Genomic DNA, 22485 nt, shown 5'->3' with positions numbered 1-22485 from the left:
AGCATCAGAGAAGGAAAGAATCGGTTGCTCGGATTCAGAGCATTGCTAGTTCATGGGTGTGCTGTACCTGTGGGTGGGACTGTCACTCACGCATTGGACCCACAGCCAAAGAACACTTCGGCACATATACCACACTCTGTAAAGAGCAACGGTGCCAACTGAACTGATTGGTCTGAGACCCACACGCCAGATGCTAGGACTCCAGGGCTGGATATATGACACTGGCGAATTAAATAACTGATTCTAATTTTGTTTTATATTTGTACTTTTGAATCATTTCCATAAATGAACCTACATTCTCAGCAGTTGATATTTATTATATATAACACATTGAACTGCACACCAATATTGCTTTTATAACAATATTCAGCATTTCCACCCCCCAAAATGGCTTTCCTTGCAGCAATGCTGCTTTTCTGACTGATCAGGATGAATGTCTCCAGCATAAAAAAAATCCCGAGTTTTTCTTTTTTCTTCCCAGTCATGTTTGTAATTCCTCTCTCCTGCTTTCCATTGCCATACTTTTTCCTTATGTTAATAGAACTCTTATGTTAATAATATTACTATTTATTTTCCACAAATAATGTATCAGATAATTTGCAATATATTAAGACACAATAAACCTTACGGGATATTCTGTAAGCACATATTAAATGTATGGTGTATATATGATCAAACTGTCAAGGCAAATATTGTGCTAGAAATGGCAACCTCTGTAATATGCAAGTAATCCATTATTAAGTTGTCTAGCCACCTGTCATCAACAGCTCAGAATTAATTAAAACATAAAACACATGCAGGAAGCCTACTAACTCAGCCCCTAAAATAATTTCTTGCTCAAGCTGGCAATAATGCAGTCAAAGCAAGCTATCATGGTATATTTCAAAGGGTCCTTGAAAGATTTCCATGAGAAAGTTAGGTTTCTGGCTTTGTGTATTAATATGTTATATGAAGAACAGAATTCTACCACTGAAGACCTCTTAGTAGACCTACTTTTTATGTATGAATATAATTTCAATGCCATCCATAACAAACTTCCCTATTAATCACCAGTATTACAGATAATTGTGACACTGATTGTACTAAAGTTCACACATATACTGAAGCCAACATTTCTGATTAATCACCTTTCCCAGGAAAAATAAAAACAAACAATTATGCATTTAAAGTCCAGAATACCAATACAAGCCAACTGAGATAGAAGAATTCTGACGTCTTAGTTCAAGATATGAAACTAAAAACCTATGTACTACAGGGTAATTGCATGCTGGGGTGCCGAGGAAGCACTTCAGTCAATCTATGGGAACACCAAAATAACTTCAGCTACTTATCCATCAAATCCAAGGCAAATTCTATTTTATAGACTGCAGTTGCTTCATTTGCACCTAGTGAGATATCCTTAAACATTATGATACAGTTCTAAATGTCTTCTTGACAACTGCATGATATAAATCCAGGCCTACATCATTTCAAAAAGAAAATAAATTTATCCCAGGCTTTAACCCAATCAGAACTGAAACCTTTTTCTACCACAGCTTTGAAGGAGTGCCTATTCTGAAGATCTGTAAATGTGTACTATTTATCATAGGCAAGCCTAAAATTAACTGCCTCTTTCAAATCAACACTGAAATCCAAAATAGTACATACAGCTTGCAAGGTAATCTTCAACCTTTAACTACACAGAATTGTTCAACTTGTTCCATCACTAAAATGGAACTACAAGCCAGACGTTGCTCTAACTCCATTCCATCCACACAGAGGACAGCCTAAACCTAGGTGCAAATGCCTTTTATGGGTAAGTCCAGACAAGTGTGGTTGTGCAGTATGTGGGGCTGCAAACACATTTGCAGCCCCACATACTGCACAGTCTGGAGTCCTCTGCACTTCAAGGGCACACTGCCTAAGTGTCCACTGCTCCATTTTTTTTTTACTCCTGGATATCTCTCAGGGGTTATCCAGGGGTCATAAAGAAACCACAGAAAAAACCCCCAAAGCAGTGTGCGCTCAGGCAGCAAGTGCCACTAAAAAGCGGAGCTGGACCAGTCGGAGCTGTGATGCAGCTGATGGCTAGGCTTCGCCTGGCAGGATCACTGTAGCTGCAGCTCTGGGAGGCCCCCAAGCCCCCAGGTAAGGCTGCTGGGGCCAGAACAGTGCTGGCCCCAGCCTCCCCCATGCTACACAGGGCAACTTGCTGCATGCCAAAGTGCATACGGCACGAGCATTCCCCAGGGACAAGAAATGGTGGCTCATGGTGCATTGCCACTACTTGTCCCTGGGGAACCAAACATCCATGTACCGTCTGGACGCGCCCTATGCGTGTAGTGGCAGGACACTCAGAACATAAGCTTAAATGAGCCCATAACGGAAAACATTTCCTCCCTCTCCTTTTTCCCCTCTTGCCCCTCCCCATGCCCCATTTTTTTTTTCAAAGCATATGAACTAATCAAGCCTGGATGCTAGTCCAATACTAGCCCACAATTCCAAGGCTAGGGACAGACGTTATACATAAAACAATTTAAATCATCAGAAACTGGTTTAAGCCTATAACAGAACAGACATTTAGTGCACATAAACCAGTTTCAAAATGGCTGAAACTGGTTAAAGATAAACCTGGTTGAATGCAGTATCAGACTTAACTGATTTGGGTCAAACTGGTTTATGAAAATTCTGTCCCAGACCTCTTCCTGGTTCAAGTTAAATCACAGTCCCCCAGCATGCTCTGCAGCCCTGGGCTGGGCTGGGCTGTCTGCTCCGGCACAGAAGGGTTAGGGGAGCAAAAACTGCCCCCTCCGGCAAACCCTGACTGGGGTCTGGGGCCAAGGAGGGAGGTTAAACTTCTCTTTCCCTGAGTAAGGAGCTGCCCTGCCCTGCTAAAAACTTACTGCCAGCTGCAACCATGGACTACAAATCCCAGAGGCACGTGGAAGCAGGAAGAGAAAGTGATGAGCGCTACAGAGTCCTGCTGCTGTAATTCTGGACTGCAAATCCCAGAGACCTTGGGGACAGAAGGAAGCGGAACTGAACACACAGCCCATGCTGGCTACATGCCAAAAAGCTGTGCTCTAGTGCACCCCAGTTTCTGTGTTTCCTGAATCAAAAGTGAATGTCTGTCCAGTTGTTTAATCTCAGTTTAATGTCAATTTAATCTCTGCATTTTAGATTAACTTGCAAAGACTAAACTGATTCAGCCTCAGGCTTTTTGACTGTCTGTATTTAGCCCAAATGAACTGTACTTTGGACTACCTCCTCCCTTCTGAACTGGAAGTCATGTAGACTGACTCTGAACTTTAACCCTATTTATGCCAGCTCCACTCCAGTTGGCCTTCCACAATATTTTAACGGAAGTGCTGTCCAAGTAACTTTAGTTATTGCTACTAAGTAGCTGAAAGCTGGCACAAATCCTTTGTGAAAATGGAGGGGTGATATTAGGAACACACATCATTTGGAGACATTTATTCAAAATTATTTTCTTTTTTATTAAAACTAAGGTACAGAAAGAAATCAACTGGATGTCTCTGAATCACTCTGTGGTTTTCAGACTGAATTCATTAATGGCAGTCTCACTGAGATAGATTTAAAAGTTCTTTCTGCCAAATGCTATTTGCTTTCATCTTCAGAACTGTCTGCATTAATTATAAGCAACTCCATTTAGAAGGGTACATATTGTTCTTATGTAACTGCCATGAAGAGCAGCACTATATTAGATGCGAGGGAGTAAGCATGCACCTGCAAATGAATTCAAAGGGCTCAGTGTAAAAGTCTGCTAAGAAACAGAATAGCATACCAGAAGTCCAGATAAGCACATGGATCATCATGGGTGCAGTTACATAGGTCTGGCACAAAGTGGACTTTGCAGTACGAATGTTCCACCTAGACTTGACAACCCCAGGATAACTTGGAAATAAAGGTGCACACAGAGGGAGGAGAGAAGGATCTTTTAGTACATCCTGACATTTATCAAATCTGGGCATTGTAAGGCTGATGTTGGAATTCCAGAGGCAGAGAAAAGCCTCATGGATAAAATGCCCAGCTGGCAGCCATTTCCTCTTTAACTCAGGGGACTCTTAGCTCTGTTTCCTCCACTTCTATCGTGCATAGATAGAGGCCGCAAAATCATTAATTTAACTCATTCAGAATCTAGTTTGAAGTCAGTGCAGCCCATGGAACACTGGCAGTGTGACTTAAGTGGCAATTGCAGAGCCTATCAGTCTTAGCTTCCAAATTATCTTAAGTTTTAAATCTATGATACTGCAATAGTCAAGGTGACAAAGGCATGAAAGCTGAAAGGAAATTCTTCTTGCTCAGCACTCACAAAAAGACTTTGTTGTTTTTACCTGGAACATAAGTATCCATTAGATTCCTAAACTGCAAGCTTGAATAAGTAACTGGTCTACTTCTTCAATCAAGATGGCACCATCATTTCTGTCTGATTAGTACTGCCTTGGAATGAATCACAAATATCTAGCTATCATCCAAGCCCCTAAGTAATTCAGAGACGAAACGCTCATTGGAGCCAATCAGGACAGACAAGATGGGAATGGAGAACTCGACACTAGCAGCATAATCTGAATGTGGTGCAGACAACTTTCCCAAAATCATCAATTACCTCATAATTAGAAAAAAAAGAAATGGAAAAGCAGTCATGTCCTTTACTTTTTTTTAACCACATCAGCACAGACAGATCATTTAAAGACGCTTGGCTATAGCTCTGATCCTGCAGTTTCGATGTACAGACTACTGCAGCCCCACAAAGACTTCAACAACATCTTCACAGGCTTAATGGATCACAGACCCACTGGACCACAGACCCACAAGTGTCCAGTATATTGCAGGACTGGCACTTACGGTGCTGAAAACCAGAGGTTAGAAGCAGGAAATGATTAAAGTAGGACTCAGATTGGATCTGGAAAATGTGTTTTATTCAGAATATTTAAATCATAGCCATTTACTAAATTATTTGTACAACTTCACACAACAGGCCCCTGGGCTGACCAGGTTCTAGACAAAATCAGAATATAAGAGATAAATAAAAATAGACCAAAATTTACATATTGACAGAAGACCATACAATAAGAAGGTTGCATATTGTAGGTAGAGGCCAACTTAAAAAAAACCAACAACTTGTTTTGGACAGTCTTTCCACTTGGACTAGATGATGCCTTGAATCACAATTTGCCAGTTTCCAATAACAAGATGTCTTTGGCCCAAATTCAAATACAAATCAACTTAAAAAGATATTTCCCCCTACAAATAGCCCAGTGCTCCCAAACAATTGAAGAAAAATGCTTTGCTGAAATAAAAAGGAGTAGAATGGTTTACAATACATTGCAACTTGGATAATGCCAGTAGGCAGGTTGGATCTCAACTATATGTAGAAAAATCAAAATTTTCAGGAAGATGAAATACTGTTTAACTACTCTGGATGTCTGAATCACATCTGGGAAGAGTTAAATAATCCCTAAACTAGTGAGTGATTCTTAACCACAGGGCCATGGCACCCTGGGGTGTCTTGAGATCCTTCAAGCTTGCTGTGAGGTGCCACGCAATGTCAGTACCATTAAGTGTTCAAACAAGATTCACACGATAAACCTAGAGGTTCGATGTTACAAACACCTCACCTGCTGTAGTTTGAATTCTCTGAATAGAAGAATTGATCTATTCTTTTTCTGTAGCCAAAAAAATGAGTGAAAATTAAAAGTTGGCATTTTCCAAGAGGTGACTTAAGTCTTAAGGTTAAGAACCACTACCCTAAACATCACAGTTGAACTGAAATGACTATTTTGATGACTGAAAAAAAGGCCTAATGATACCCAAATGCTATTGCTACTTTGGAATTTCTTTTTTAAGACACCCTAGGATTCTTGGTGATCTGGACAAACTGAAAAACGTATACCTGCATCATATCTCCTAGGAAGTCGCACATAATGAGTAGTGTTTTATGCCCTAGGCAAGCAACCTGATCCACCTGCAAAACTTGTCCAGTAACCTATTAAATATCACTCCTGTTGTATTACCTTAGTTTATCACCCTGCTCTTCTCTGTTACCTTTGCAAAGCCAAGTCAAGGAATATTGACAAGATTATGATGATTATGAAGATTATTAAAACACTTTTACAACTCTAGTCTTTTCACTATTTATACTATTAATTTGCTTTTCATACTTTTTAATTTAGAAAAGACTAAGCAGTTTCCTTCTTGGTTTGATTCAGCTATACATTTTAGTTCTCTCTCTCATACAAAAATGTCCTTTCATCACTCCACCAAGCATGTTAAACTCCCCCAAAATCTCTCTTTTTCAGGTGTGATTGTAGGAAATATATCCAACTGTGGCAATGGAGCCTTATTTATTGGTAAAGAACATTGCTTCAATGTTTGTTACCTTGCATCACTTGATTTTTTTTAGCAGACTCAGACCAAAGACTTGAAAAAGTTGCAGTAACCTGAGCTATGAATAGGTACGTCAAAAACCTGCTGGCCCCACATGGTTGTAAACGCTGAGGTGAACTCCCCCGTTTGCTTCGCTTTTCCCTTTCAGTTTTAAGAGTCTTTCAAAATATGGTCTCTAAACTTAAAGAGAAGAGAGACAAACAAGCAGGACTGCATGCTACCTTGGACAGTTACTCATCCAAATAACACTTGAGGGGTTCTCGGCATTTGATGATACAAACAGTGTAACCTTTTAAATGCTTTATAATTACACTGAAATTGTATGAGTGACACCCCAAGTGCTTTCAGCTTGGGTCATAGATGATGACGACATTATGGCATGAGACGAAGAGTCAACACATCTAAAATTACCCTGGGGCTCAGTCACTGACTGGCCGCAGACTAATCCTTTGAATGAACCTTAGCCAAAGTTGTCTAGCTAGTAGGGTAGTGCTTCCCAAGCTTTTCCTCAACATGACCTGATATATGGCCCCATTTTCTCAGCCTGGCCCCTCACTCCCAACCCATAGCCCCTCCCCCCCCACTTCCGTGACCCCATCTGCTGATGTTGCGACCCATTTGGGGTTGCAACCCACAGTTTGGGAACCGCTATAGTAGAGGCACTGTAGAAGGCAGGGTAAACATGTACCTTACAGACTACGATCGATATAGAGAGAGCGAGAGCATCAGCTTTTGTGAACTTGAACTCACTTTCTCAGAGGTGCTGGAGCCCCCACAGCACCAGCATTTCCGACAGTGCCTGCTGGACATTCACACTGAAGCTGGGCAGAAACCAGCCACAGCCACCAGCTGTGAGAGCCTGTTGGCAGTTTTGGTAGCCGCAGAGGACATTGGCGATGCATAGGGGGTGCATGTGCACCCCTGCGATTGGCCACCGCCACCATGGCCAGCAGCACCTGTGGGCAGTCACTGCTCGCCCCCGCCCCAGCACGCCCGCCCGCTGCCAACACTGCTGCAGCTGCCTGTGGGAGCTCCCTGTTTGCCGCTGCCATGCCCCCACCGCTGATACGCCATGCCCCCCCCCACCCGGGGGCACGCATCATTCATTGCCGAGGCATTTCTAGCACGCGGCCGGCCGTTCCTTCACTCGTGTGACAGGCTCTGCATATGGCGCAATTTGTCAGTGAACAGTGTGATCCTCCCTTTGTGTGTGTGGCCAGTCTCCATTTATTGCATGCTTCCCTAGCGAGCTGCGCAATAAGTGTGCCATGTGACAGGGAACCATCACCAAACATGAAAGAGCACACACCAACTGCTGAAGCTTCCTTAGCCTGATGAAGGGTTTTTGAACCCAAAAGCTTGCTTAATAACTATTCTCCAACCATTTGGGTTGGTCTAATAAAAGATATCAAATTCACCCAAGGAACCTTGTCTGCCTATGTTCTTAGACCAACACAGCTACAACCTACACCCCCACAAAACTGATTACATTTCACGACAATGATGAAATTTTCCTTTTGCACCTAGGGGGCATTTTACAACCTTTGCTTTCTCCTCTGCCTGAAGAATGGCGTGTATGCCCAAAAGCTTGCAAATAAAGATACTGTTTTGCAAGTATCTAGTTGGTCTGATAAAAGATGTCGCCTCTGCCAAGAGTTCTGGTGCCTTTCGTTGCGGCTACAACCTGGATCCCTGCAACAGGGAGCTCGGGGGCACACGGCTCCCCGGCCCCCGAGACAAGCCTGGTGCGATGACCCCCGCCCCCCCGGGCCGCACCTTGCACTGCGCGCTCGCGCCGTACTTGTCGTTGCAGAAGGCGCCGGCGTTCTGGTGGCGCTGCGGCCGCGTGCGCGCCACATTCCCCCGCTGCGAACTCATGCCGCCACCTCGCGACCCCTAACCCCGGAACTTCTTCACACCCCCCGCTCCCCTTCCTCTTCCCCGGCTCTTCTCTCTCCCCCGGCACTCCCGCCCAAACTGCCCCGGCAATTGATTGGCTACGGCTCCGAAAGGCAGCTGCGCCCTCCCATTGGCCGCCGCCTTACGTCCATCAAGCTGTCCTGTCCAACTGGGCTTGGCGCCACAGCCGAATTCTCCTCCCCGACCTCCACCCCAGCTCCCAGGAGTCTCATTGGTGCGCGGGGCTGGCTGGGCATTGATTGGTGCGCGGCGGCCGGCACCCAGGCCCTCGAGCGCCTTGTACCCGCCCCCTCCCCCTTCTGTCCCCGCCCCCTAACCCCTCTGCCGCCAGTCGGCCCAGTGCAGCCCGGTGGGGAGGGCAGGTGCGGACGGAGTCCGGCGCAGGCCGCAAGGAAGAGCAGTTCGTCCGGCCGTTCACCCGTACTTGCCCTTTTCCCCCCTCGGCCGTTGAGGCTCGTGAGGGACCGGGCGCCGAGCTCGCTCCGCAAGGCCCGGTGCTGGGGCTGGGGCCCGGGCAGGTGTTCCCCCCGCACCAGGCTTCACCCTCGGCGCAGGCGCAGTGATCGCCGCGTCTCTGCGGGGAAGGGGACGCGTGAGGCGGGGCCGGGGCCGCGCCGCAGCCGCCCCGGGCGGGGCCGGCGTCCTACAGGACTTCGGGCTCCAGCGCGCTCCGCCTCGCCTCCTACCGCCGCCGCCTGCCGCCCCCTGCCCGCCCGCGGGCCCCGGCAGGTGAGCGTCCCGGCCACTGCCGGACGGGGATGGAGAGAGGGGGACGTTGGGTGGGAGACTCGTGGCTGGGGAGTGGGGGGCTTTTGGCTAAGGGGCCTGGGGGAGGGGTCTCTTGGCTGCTTTTTGGGGGTGGGAAGCACCTTCTTGGTCCCTGCTTGCTCATGGGATCCCACAAACCGAATGGGGCTGGAGCCTAGGGAGGGGGCTGGCCTCTGAGACTTTCCCCCTCCCCCCCCTTTTGTTTGTGCTGCCAGAGGATACCTGGTTGGCTTGGGGGTGGCGAGAGACGTTCAGGGCTTTTCTGGTGTGACAGTGGCTGGAAGCTGGGAAAATCCTCAGCTGTGGAGAAAGCTGGTTTGAAAGGAGAGGGGTCACTCCTCTGGCAAGGGAAGGGGGAGCAGGGCTGTGACAGAACCACTTTTCCTAGCTGCCTGCAGCCTGGCACTTGGCCCAGGATGCTAGGCCTTAAGCAGGTTTCCCTGTGCCCCTGAGGGCTGAAGGCAAAGACCTGAGCTTTTAGCCCATCATGGTGATCAGTTCCTCTCCTCTTACCACCTCTGCCCCACAGATGTTATGATGATGAGGCACCAGTGGCACCTGCCATGCGGACAATGGGGCCTTTCTGCGCCTGTCACTATCCACATTGTTACTGGGAGAAGAAAGCTGTAGTGTAGCAACTCGCTCCCAGAACAGAAGTGTTACAGAGTCTGATTTCATCCCACACTTGCGTATTTCTAGGAGCTTTTCAGGGTTGTTTGTCTGCACCTGGGGAGGGAGAGTGCTTTTTCTATCCTTTTCTCAAAATGTGGCTGCACATCACTTAAAGCACACAGAATAAACAGCAAAAGAGGACTTGGCATCACTGAGTGTAGTTGGTCCTGTCGGATAATTACCTTTTTTCTGTGTATATATATTTAAGGACCAAATTGTTTTTTGCTTTAGATAAGCAGAGAAGTTGATCTTTATCACTGTACTCATACATGTATTTTAAGAGTAAGGAGTATGGTGATAAAGATCAACTTCTCTGCTTATCTAAAGCAAAAAACAATCTTGTCCTTTGGTGTTGTTCAGTTTTAGTATAGGTTATGTAGACCTCTCAGAAGTACTTATGATTAAGCTGTTACTCTGTTTTCATCATTCACATGTGAAATGTATTACTTTATGTATGCTTTTACTAGAAGTCCAGAGACTTCCTCCTTGTTCTTTCTTGATTTAGTGTGTGTGTGTGTGTGTGTGTGTGTGTGTGTGTTTCTAAATGATTGTTAACTAAGAAAACACTTGTTTTGCCCTTCAGTAGGTTCATGGAGTTTCCATTTGTCAGGTGGTATTAATAATCCATCAGCTATTATGTAATCAGAAGAGCATTCCTGTCAGTAATTGTTTTTACTATATTTTAACACTTTTTTTTTTTTAAATCTCCTTTCTTATCAAACTAGCTCCAGCATGCTTGTTCATACATTTTTTCCAGCTTTTACCTATTGAATGGTCTCAGTCTGATTCTTGTTTCTAATCCCCACTTCATTGTCTTCAAGAGCTCACAAAAGTGTGAGCGAAGTTTCAGAATAAACTAGAAACGTAGACAAAATGAAAAGCAGATCAGAAAAGTTTTAAAGGGTATAAATTTTGATGTTGCCTTAGTTTCTTAGTCTTGTATTCACATACTGGAACTGATTGAGGCGAGAAGTGCCATTGGCTTAAGAATTTTGCAAGATTTGGAGCCAGGGGCTTAGTTCAGGAGACAGTGTAAGATTTTCAGGAAATCAAATAGTGGAAGGTATATGAGCTGAGGCAAGCAGGTTGGTGTAATACAGTGATTATCAACCAGGGTGCTGCAGCTGTGATTTACAAGATAAACCCCAAAGTTACAGATAGGAATCCATAGTGTTGAGAACATTTCTGACTTGTTATGGTCTTTATGATTTTTTTTTTTTTTTTTCAACCGAGGGGATTGCTTTCTTATTTTGTTTCCATAGCTAAAAATGAGTGAAAGTTAAAAGCTTTCATTCTCTGAGGGGTGCCTTGATTCTAAAAATGTTGAGAATCACCAATCGAATGAGAGAATACTCTCTTCCCACCCCCCTGCAGCGTTTTTTTTCTTTATCTAGCCCTAATAACTCCAGATGTTATAGCCTGCAATGCAGTTTTAGTTTTGTCCTTTGCTTTTATTATTATTTATGTGAAACCTAAAAAAGCCTAGTATTTTCAAATGGTCTGTTTCTCCTGTTAAAAACAAAGCAGGGGGCGCAAGAGAGTGCGATGATGTTTTAGTTGGTCTTGGTACAAGAGTACAAGTCGGTGCAGAGGATGTAGGTTGTAGCCATGTTGGTGTAAGGACATAGGCAGACAAGGTTCTTTGGGTAAATCTGATATCTTTTATTTGACCAACTTGGTTAGAACAATTCTTCTTTGCAGTCAGTGCAGAGAAACCTTGAACTAGTCTGTGTACTTTAAACAGATACACTATATTACATTGAGAACTCACATCTTCTAAGAGGCTACTTAAGTTCTTTTTGTGTAGGTAACTTTGTACAATAGCTTTGAAAAATGGTTTCACAGCATTGTCTTAGTGCAGAAATTTCTAAGCATGTATCCTAGTAATAGAAGTACTGATCTTGCATGTGGATTTTCACCTTCTTGAGCTCTGATCTGCATGTGTTACTAGACATCCTTACAGTGAGGACAACACTCTCTTTCAGCATGGGTTTGGCAGGAAGTTTATTGGACAGTAACAGGAACACCTCTTTTTTTTTAAAAAAAAAGAAAAAAGAGGGGCTCTATTTCACAGGTGCATGATGTTTCAGTGTGGAGCCAGGAGGAGAGCAACTTTGCTGTTCATTATTTTAATTGTGTGCATCTATGTTTCAGGACAGTATATTGTCAAACTTTGAGCTATGGGTTACCTGTTTTAGCAATATAGGTTAAATTTAGTCTGATACACAAGAAATTGTGTTATGTTGTATTAAATCAGAGAAACTTGAATCTGTTTGTCAAGGCCCAGCACTAAATGAAGGATAATGCTTGGTTTGATCCACACTATTCCCTAAATCTCCCTGATATTTGGCTATGTGCCTAAACCCTACTTTTTATTAACAATATATTTGATAGGATTTGAAAAGAGGAAAATAGATGACTTCCTTGACCTAATATTAGGATTTAGTCCCTTTTCTTCTTAAAAGGCCTGTCAGTAAATATATTTGTAGTGATTTGGTTCATTTACACACATGAATTCATTAGGACAGAATAAATAAATTCTAATACATTTCTAGTCCAAGTAAGTCTCTTGAGAGTCTTGATAACTAGAAGATTGAAATGTTGAATCATTTGCACATGTAAACAGTGATGCAGGAGTTTCTCTCTGCACCCTGGAGAATCTTATACACCCTGACTTACAAGCACACTTAATCTAGCCTGAGGTACAATACAACCATGTGGATCTTAGGATAGTTCTAGTGTTGCCTGGAATGGTTACTGCAGCCCTCTCTGTTCAGGTACTCCAGTCAAACTTCAGTACCCTCTTTGGAAACTCCAGTGTCAAGTGGTTCCCTGAGTGAAATCAGTGCTGTGGTGGTAACGGGTTGTTTGTGGTAATAAATTATGTAAGCTCTCTTAGAATCCTCTCCATCTGATGGATAGAGATGCAAATAGGTAATTCTATAGCTATCAGTTGCTTGAAAAGAAGTAATCTGTCACCAATCAAAGTCCTAGGCTGGCAAGCTATGTATGGTTTCTCCTATAAGAGGTCTAAATAGACTTTTATGTAAAATGGAAAGTTTCTGTGCGTTTTAAAAACTGAGTACTAAGATGGACCATAGGTCTGTCTTGCCCAGTATCCTGTAGCACAGTGGTTCTCAATGTTCTTTTTGTACCAGGATATATCTGTAAACATCAATGGCCAGTCCTGACCCAGTGCCCCTCACTCCCAACCCATTGTCCTCCACCCCCAGTCTCCCAGTTTGTGGGGCATGGGAGTGGGGGGGGGGGGGGGGGGCTCCAAACAGCCACAAGCAGACTGGAACTCTGCCAGCCAGCAAGGGAAAAGCCACCACTTTCCACATTTTTTTTCTCCTCTAAAAGAGAATCCATTTTTAAAGTTTGTTCGTGACCCTTTCATATATTCTCGTGACTCACTTTTGGGTTGCAACCCACAGGTTGAGAGAGACTGCTGTAGCACAGCATGGATATTGAAAGGAAGAGTGAACTGGATATGCCCAGGGTGTTTTTTCCCACCTCTTTCACTTGCAGCTTCCAGCATTTAAGGTCTAGGAAGTTCTGATTCTGAGGTGGAACCCCTGATTCCCAGGCTAACTATCTACAGATGCCCTCTTCCTTCAAGAATTTGTCCAATGCCTTTTTGAATCTGACTAAACTGTCTATCTGGTTAACAGTATCTTATAGCAATGAGTTCTACACTTTAACTTGCACCCTGTATGAAAAAGCACTTCCTTTTGTTTGTTTTAAACTTACTACCTACAACTTAGTGTCTTGATTTGGATTTTTAGTTCACAGGCTGGAGTTACTTTTGTCAAGAAAGTTGGTCAAGTACTTGTTACTCCTAGTAGGAAGTTTTCTACCTGATACTGGCAAACAAAAAGCAATACTCCAAGAAGTAAACTTGCTTGTTCTTTCACAGAATTGCTTCCACAGTCTTGGCTGTTGTGAAATTTCTATTCAGGCTGGCATGAAATTTTTCAAGCTATTGGTTAGGTGGCAGGGATGATGCATTTACTTTTATGCTTACATTAAATCAACAGACAATGAATATCCAGCTACCTTTTCTGGTCCCTCTTTTCATTAAACAGTTAGTGTAGAGATGGAAAAATCATAATTTCTGCTAACTTATTTATCCCGGGCCACACCTTTGTTAGCAGCTCCATGCAAGAAAGCCTTTGTATGGAAGAATTCTTCTGCTGTATGCCTACATTATATGAACATAAAACTGTCTTCTATAGTTCCAGGTATGAAACTTGGTTGAGTGCTGTGATGATACAAGACGTCAGAAAATTGTAAAATTGAAATGCCTCTACAACAGAGTATGGGAATCCTCCTCCAGGAATAATGTCCACTGTAAAGTATCTGGCTGAGATGAGTTCTTTTCTTTGTAAAGACACCACATAAAGAGTGATTAAAATAATTTCTGTAGCCTGTGGACACAGTCTTTGGGTGGAGCTAAGGAAATCTCTTATGGGACTCATAGGTCCAAGAAGCTGCAGAATTGGAAAGTGTAGCACTGACAAAGGTATCATCTATTCAAATCCCAGTCAGCCTCACCTGACCTAATGGGTAGAATTATAGAAGGTATAGTGCTGGAAGGGATTTCAAGAGGTCATCCTGAGATGACTCCAGAAACATCACTTGCCCAAAGCAGAATTAAAGGTGCAGATGGAAGTAACAATTTTTGTCTGATCTGGCCCCAGAAAGTAGTTTATAGCCATGACCAAACATAAGTGCATGGCTGTAGACACCTTCAACAGCTGCCACTGTTTTCAGAATGGAAGGGGGGAAAGGCAATGGAGGGAGCTTGGTCTGGGGGGGTTTTCTGCCCCTGCTGGATGGTGGGGCAGATGTATTGGTGTCCCCTGAGGTGGGGAGTCTTCAGTTCACCCACCCCACCCTACAGAGCCAGCTGGGGAACTGCTAGAATGAGCTCCCTCTGCTTCCTTTTCCCCCCTTCCCATTCTAAAATAGGGACAGGCGGAGAGAGAGGAGGGGTGGTTGCTAGGGAAAACTGACTGCAGGCTGGCAGTCAGCAGCTAGATTCCCCTCCCCCCGGAAACAACAGTGAATTTGTGTTTGGTCCAGGGGATCATTGCAACTCAGAACACTTCCTGCATAGCATTTTTAGTTATAGTGGAGAGCTTACACTTTTGTCTTTGCCCTAACTAAAATCATTCTTGACAGGTATTTGGAGACGTCTTCTAAGAAAGGGTTAGTCAGGAATGGAGAATCTAAGGGCATTTATAAGCATGCTCTGTGGCAGCTGGCAAGGAGGCGGCAGGGGGCGGGGGTTAATTAGAGTTACTCCAAGAGCTCCTCTAGTTAAAGTGCCCAGGGTGTCTTATGTTGTAGAAGTGCTCATTCTGAAGCACCCCTGCTCTTCAGAACGGTGTTGAATGAGCATTTAAATAAAGTGTCCCCACTGCCATTTTGAAGTGCAGGGGTGCTGATACATGAGGTGGGGGATACTGCTGGAGCACAGTAATTACTGTGTTCCAGCAGACTCGATTAACGGAGCCTCCTCCAATGCGCTGTAATTATAGCGCGTTGGAGCATCTGCCCTGCTAGTGTATAGGTACCCTAACATTTTTACAGGTAATCTCTTCCTGTCTCTCTTAAAAATCTTTACAGTTACGGGTCAACAGCTTACGGGCTACAGAACCATTGGATTGGGCCTGTGGCTATGGGGCTTCTGTGGGATTTGATGATGGGGGTCTTTGGCTGCTGGGACACTTCCTAGCACCTGCCCATCTCTGACCTGGGGTTGGTTGTCCTGGCCTGCAGCCAAAAAAGTTACCTACCCTGTTTTAGTATGAGAAACTAGATCTTGTTCCCTCAGGTCTCTAGGGATCTGAATTTGTAATATTCATTTAGCCATAGAAACAGGAATCAACATTAAGGGTATCAGTATGAAGTCCTTGTTAGTCTTCCTGCAGGGGCTGTTGAATGGGATTATGAAATGCATTCTGTATCTCTACCTTTTCCAAAATACATGGAACAACTTTGATTCCTTGGAATCCAGGTGCAGTTTTCCTATCGGTTGAATCTTGTATATTGAAGTTCACTGGGGTGAACTTCCCATAACCAGGAAAAATTACTTTCCATTCTGTTACAGATCTTCTAGGGGAAAAAATAGCTCAAGTATAGGAGTCTGAAATGCCAGAATGGGCAATTTAGTTTCTAAATTTTATTCATATCTGATATATCTTGGTATTTTCTTTGGCAAGGAATGATGTTTCTCTGGCAAGGAATAGTGTTAGTGTTTCCCTTAGAAGCTGTCTTCTCTGAAGAGAGTAGAAATTTCTTCAGTGGTACCTTGGCTCCTTTTCTCTAGTTCCTTGGAGTAGAAAGCTTACCATATGTAAAATATGTTTTCTCTTGAAGAAGTGGTTATCAAAGTTACTTTGACTTCATGAGGCTTTCGTAACCACTTTTGAACGATGCCACAACCTCCCAGCTTGATTCTCCCTAGCCTGTCTGGTTAAAGTTTCTGTGGTGCTCTGAAGGTGAGAGGCAAATGTATAAAGTAGGCTGCTGCTTCTTGCACATTGTATGAAGAAGGCAGTTCAGTATACTGTGCAAATCCCTATAGTCTTGAGCAGAATTTCTGGTTCTTTTTCTGACCTGTAAATAAAGTGTATCATATTCACTACTTGATAATACATCAGATGAGCCATTAAATACTTGTGCAACCACCCAAGCTCATCTCAGTGTTTTTATAGCTGAGTTTTAGGAAAGAAAATATCCATTTAACCTCCTGTAATGATATTGGTTAAATGGTTAACTGATGACACAGCTTCTGCTGGGAGTCGCTCCTGGGCACTTCTTAGGGAGGAGGCAGGGGCCTGGTCAACCCAGCCAGCCAAAGACCATGTGAATCTCTCTGCTGGGAGGGAGGAAGCACCTGTGAACAAACAGCTAATTGTTTAATTGACAAGTCATTAGGCATCCCACTTTTCCTATTTAACCTCATAGGTTATAGGTATCAGTCTTCCCCTGGCCTCTTCAGTCCACCTCCCCCCTTCCTTCCTGCTGTGCCACTGTCCTGTTCCAGCTGGGGGACTGCCTGCCTTCCCTTCCCTGCTAACCAGTTATCACCGGGGATCCGGGTTTTCTGTTTCCCATGGAGAAAACCACAGATTTCCCAGGTTAATTGGAGAAAATGTGGATTTTCCCTTTTAGCAGGGAAACCCACGGATTTCCCCCTTTTGCAAAGAGCTCTGCAGGCTGGCTGAGTTCTAGCCTGCAAGAGCTGTTTGCAAAAAGGGTGGGAAAGCCCCAACCCTACCCGGACAGGGAGGGAGAGGGGGAAAGGACCGGACCTGATGCAATCACTTACCCGAGGCTGCCTCAGGAGGATCAGGGCAAGTGGTGTGAGGTGCGGTGGTGGTGATGGCTGCTGCGTGCATTCTCCCCTCCCCCCGGCCAGGCAGTAAGTGTGAGTCCTGCAGAAGAGCACCCCTGCCCGCTGCCGTCCCCCCCCGCCCCCCCGCGGCCTCCAGCCCTGCTCCTGGGAGCGGCCACAGAGTGAGCCAAGGTGTAGGGCGGGGGGTCACTGCGGTGTTGCATGGGGCCGGCAGTGCCCCTTGTCCCTCTGCTGCTGTGCCTTGGGTGCAGTCTGTTTCCCCCCGCCCCCCTCCCCTCCCCTCCACCTGTTTGCCTGCCTGAGCTGAGGGAGGGCAAGTTGTTGGGGAAAGCCCCATCAGGAGTGCCTGCCAGCTGGCACTCCATGTCTTCTCCCAACACATTCTCACTTCCTCAGCCCCCAGCCAGCTTTCCCCTCCCAGCAGCAGTGGTGTGGTGGCGGCCCCTGCATGTGAGCTTCGCCTCTCCTCTGGCTAGGCAGCATGTGTGGCCTGCAGAGGAGCACTGCTGCCCTCGTCTTCCTCCTTTCTCCCCCCCCTCCCCCAAGCAGGCACATTGATGCACTTCTCCCCGATTTTTTCGATCTGCCCCGCAACCCCTTTTCCCCCGTCCCCTCCCCCCACACACACGCACCTACCTGCTGGGGTGTGTGTGTATGTCTGCCTGTCTGCTTGTGTCTGCATGTGTGGGGCTGGGGGGGCTGTTGTGGGGGTGAGTAAGGGGTGCGAGCAGGACTTGGGAGGGCGAGTAAGGGGTACGACCAGGACTGGGGAGGGCTGTAGGGGGCAGTGAGGGGCGCGAGCAGGGCTGGAGGGTCTTTAATTTTTATCACGGATTTTGGATTTTTTAGCTATGATCTACAGTTTATACCTTTCCCCTCTACAAAACAGAAGCATGTAAATCAGCTTCATCACTAAAAAGCAAGAAGCCTCCCAGCAGTTCACCAGGAGCACCAAAGTTTGCTCTGATATGTTCCAGGAACATTCTGCACAGGTGTTGTCCTTCTCTGTCAAAAATTGCAAAGCACATAGCCATCAGCTGCATTAAAAGGAGGGAGGTAAAGAAACATTTCTTTACTGTCTGAGCCCCCAACGCCTGGAACAGACTCCCCACAGAGGTGGTGCAAGCACCTACTCCACATACTCAAGAAATATTTGGATCTTTATCCTAGCTGACTTCCTGCCCCTTGGGCAGGGGGCTGGACTCGATGATCTTCCAAGGTCCCTTCCAGCCCTGATGTCTATGAAATCAGAGAATTCATGATTTTTTTTTTTTTATCAGGGAAAACCAGGATCCCTGGTTATCACTGAGCTTATTGGTTAAATGATTAATCATTTAACCTTTCACATCCCTACTCAGTGTATTTCTGCCAGAGGTAGAGCTGGCAACCACTTTGAAAATGGTTTACCCAAATAAACAGTTTGCTTTCTCAAAAGATGGTGACCAGTTACCCACTTGTTGCCATCTCTGTACAGGTAGTACCTGATACAAAATCTGCAGTAGTTTCCATCTCATTCATATGGAATTAATTCCTAGGAAAATTAGGTATGGAGTCCATGACCCTTGGCTTACCAATTTACATGAAGCCTTAATTTCTGATGTTTTTGAAGACTAGAAATTCTCCAGTGATCTATGTGAAATTCCCCCATGCTGTACTTGGGAAGCCTCTTAAGCTATCCATACCTGTCATCTGAAGAGAAAGGTACCTAACTAAGTAATATTTAATCCGCACTGGGGAGCACTCGAATGTCCAGAACTATGATAGTTTCGTATAAAGTCTTTGAAGAAGGGTGCCGTTCTGCTTATGATCCATATGAAAATGTGTTATGCAATTGTTAGATTAAGGTTCCTGGTATAACTGTAGTACTTGGGGGGAAGTGGGGGGGGGGAGGGGTGTTACAAGGGATGATATTCAGTAGTGAATTTGCATGTTGGCGTTGGCAGCACAGGAGTCTGACAGCCTACAGATTATGATCTAGTGCAGGGGTTTTCAACCTTTTGGGGTCGGTGTACCCCTGGTGACCGGCTGAGAAGGCAGGAGTCCCCCAGTGGCCAGATGAGTTGGGGGGGGGGGGGGAAGGCCCAGCAGCCAATCAGCATTTTTCCCCCAGCAGCCAGATGACAAGTGTGGGGGGAGGGGCATAGTCCCCCAGATGCTGATCAGCAAGCATGGTGGTAGAAGAGCTGGCGTCTGCTGCCAAATATCCTTTGAGGCCCTCCCAAGTACCCCAATTTGAAAAACCCTAATCTACTGACTGTGGGGAGGATAGCAAAATGTAACTGAGTTATTTTGTAGGGATTGAATCCAGGTCTAGTTTGAAAGAAGGGTGGTGTGGAGGTGAAGCTACCAGCTGAGCTGAAGAACCAGATCTTTTGGAGTGTAAAAGTATTTGTCATTACTAGAAGAGCTGCTACACGTGTAGCTGTGATGACATTGGTATGATGATGAGGCATGCTAGTGGAGATAGCTATGAGAACAGAAATGTTTTGTACCACCTCTCGGGTGGCAGAAACTAAGCCAGTGATGCTCAAGCTTTCTGGATTAGAGACACTCCTTCACTCTGGTGAATCTAGTGGCGCCCAACTCCAAAAACTAGTTTATATGTTATAGTGCTTACCTCCTTGCAGGGCAGCTGGGCAGTAGGGGAGGGAAATTGGCCAGGCAGGGACAAGCTGGATCTTATGCTTATCTCTTCACACCCTTCTAAGAAACTGGTAGCACCCCAGAGTGCTATGACACCCAGGTTCAGAATCACTGAACTAGACAGGCAAAAGTACTGTCAGCATAGACGTGTTTGCACCAGGGTTTTTACTAACATAGCTGTGTTGGCTACAGAGGGATTTCTTTTCTTATTACTGCAAACTGCAGTAGTGTGGGTTATTGCATAGGCACTTCATTTGCCATATAGCTTCCAAAGGATTTTGTGGCAAAGTAGATGACTTGGATCTTTTTATTAATGGCTTCATTTCTCATTCTGCCTTAGTGACTAAATTCAAGTGATTCTTGGTGAATTGGTAATTAATAGTTTTAACCCCCCTCCAATAGGAATGCCATTGCATAATGCTTTTGAAAGGCATAGAAATATTAACAACAGTCATTGTAAGATCTAGGATGAGCTCGTGGCTTGAGTATTTAGTACAACTCTTGCTAATCTACAGTGCATTGTGTGTGGAGTTTCTGTTTTTACATCTTAAAAATAGTTCAAAAGCCACAGCTTTTCATATCACCACCACCAGACTATCTGCAGCTGGAACAAAGTCTCTTTACTTGCAATACATTTGCAATAGTTGGCAATACTGTAGTGATTCTTGACTGATGAGATGCTTCTTTCTTTAGTGCACTGAAAACCTTGTACTGTTTGACATTGCTGGCTTTTTAAAATCATTGTACAACAGCATATGCGGTTTTTGCATAATTTTTTAGTTGAAGTTTTGTGGAAGGAGAACTGACTATAGGACCAGAAACTAGCAACTAGAAACAGAGCCCTCTTTTCTCCCCCTCCCCCCCCTCCTTCTGACTTGCCAGGGAGCACTGGATGTCCCGTCCCACCCCTCCCCACGGATTGCCACATGTCCTGAAACTGTAGCTTAATTACCCTGATTAAGCCCAAGGAAGGCATGAATCCACGTGCTATGTGGATTAATGGCTTCCCCGGCCTTAGGGTAATTAAACTGTGGTTTCAGGACATCCCCAAACATCTCACTGAAAAAAAAAATCAATATAAGTAAACTCATCAGCAAGCAGAGAAACGCCCTGCAGTTCTGAGCTCAGGGCAGGTTAGCGGGGATGGATGGACAAGGAGAGGGTTGGGGCTTTCTCTACAGAGGTTGGGGTTATGCAAGTAATGGAATGAGGAGGGAGGGAGGCAGATTGAGTCCCAAATGGGGGGTGGGGTTATGCAAATGATGGAATGAGAGTTGGGGAAAGAAGTAGAAGGCTGGGATTGGAGGCGGGGTTATGCAAAATGATAGGGAATGGGCCGGAGGCAGTGGGACATGGCTGCCGCCTCCCCGCTGCCTCCCTTCCTGCACTGAGCCTGTGAACTGCTCCTTCTCCCTGCCTCTGTCTCCCCCCGTACTTCAAGACCCAAGGGCTTCCTGTTCTTTTCTTTGCTTGCAGCTGTTTTTTTTCTCCCTGCTCTGCAGTTTTTTTTTCCTGCTTTTTCAAAGGGCCTGTCTGAAATGTCAGTTTCTGTGAATATCGTGAAATCTTGAATTCCATAGGTTCCTACCAATAACACTTTCCAATCCAAACTGTTGCATGAGTAGTTGAACTGAAAAAGTTTGTTATGAAGCACCATCTTCCAGTTGTTTGTTCCTTTCGCAATTATAGTACTGTACCATGTTAATTTTATTCCATATTTATTCTAGTATGGAATTACATTTCCAGTTATAATACATGTGTTTGTTTTTTTCCCATTTCCTATTTCAGAATAGAAGATGAATAACCTTTCATTTAGTGAACTGTGTTGCCTGTTCTGTTGCCCACCATGCCCTGGGAAAATTGCTTCCAAACTGGCATTTTTACCTCCAGACCCTACTTACACATTGATGTGTGATGAAAGTGGTAGTCGTTGGACTCTACATCTTTCTGAGCGAGCAGACTGGCAATATTCCTCTAGAGAAAAAGATGCCATTGAGTGCTTCATGACTAGAACAAGCAAAGGTAACAGGATTGCCTGTATGTTTGTGCGTTGCTCACCTAACGCCAAGTACACTTTGCTCTTTTCACATGGAAATGCTGTTGACCTAGGTCAGATGAGCAGTTTTTACATAGGACTGGGTTCTCGGATTAACTGCAACATATTCTCATATGATTATTCTGGATACGGTGCAAGTTCTGGGAAACCAACGGAGAAGAACTTGTATGCTGACATTGATGCGGCTTGGGTGGCTCTTCGAACAAGGTAAGGAGTTAATTGCAAATTTACTGTTCCGGTGCGTTACATTTTGCTTAACTTAGATACTGCACTCCAGTTTCATATCCTAAAATCTTGTGTTAGGATTGAATAGATTAAAACTGGATTTGGGGATTGAGTTGCATTATGAAGACATTGTTAGTAGTTGAAAGATCTTAATACAGAGGAGGATCTGGATATCCTTGTAAGAAGGACTGGACTAATAAAACGGAGTTTCATTTTAATAGTACAAAATGCAAAATCACTTTTTCAAGTAAGAATTTTTGGTGTAATCTGGTTACTTGAATTAGGAACAGCAGAGGAGGAGAAAAACTTTAACCCAAAGTTTACAAGTTCGGCAATTTCCAATGGAAAATTTAAGTATCACCGCAACGACACAAGATGCTAGTGAGACCTTATTTTCTATGTTGTGCACTAAGTGGTTTGCCATGTTTGAGCAAGATGAACTTAA

At 44.7% G+C, this 22485-nt stretch overlaps 2 protein-coding genes across 2 annotated transcripts in view; one reads left to right on the top strand and one right to left on the bottom strand.

Moving 5' to 3' along the window:
- The window catches only part of C3H9orf85 (chromosome 3 C9orf85 homolog), a 54751-nt gene extending 46456 nt beyond the window's left edge, over positions 1-8295 (bottom strand). Inside the window, exon 1 of the mRNA XM_006266877.3 lies at positions 8164-8295. Within this exon, the coding sequence (XP_006266939.1) occupies positions 8164-8265 (102 nt within the window). The 5' untranslated portion in view covers positions 8266-8295. The remainder of the gene's footprint in view (positions 1-8163) is intronic.
- Positions 8296-8623: 328 nt separating this feature from the next.
- The window catches only part of ABHD17B (abhydrolase domain containing 17B, depalmitoylase), a 28919-nt gene continuing 15057 nt past the window's right edge, over positions 8624-22485 (top strand). The window contains exons 1-2 of the mRNA XM_014608629.3: positions 8624-9036; positions 21548-22022. Of these exons, the coding sequence (XP_014464115.1) occupies positions 21556-22022 (467 nt within the window). The 5' untranslated portion in view covers positions 8624-9036; positions 21548-21555. The remainder of the gene's footprint in view (positions 9037-21547; positions 22023-22485) is intronic.

The sequence above is a fragment of the Alligator mississippiensis genome, chromosome 3 (assembly GCF_030867095.1).
Source record: "Alligator mississippiensis isolate rAllMis1 chromosome 3, rAllMis1, whole genome shotgun sequence".
Lineage (NCBI taxonomy): Eukaryota > Metazoa > Chordata > Crocodylia > Alligatoridae > Alligator > Alligator mississippiensis.
This window is presented reverse-complemented; position numbering and strand designations above follow the sequence as displayed.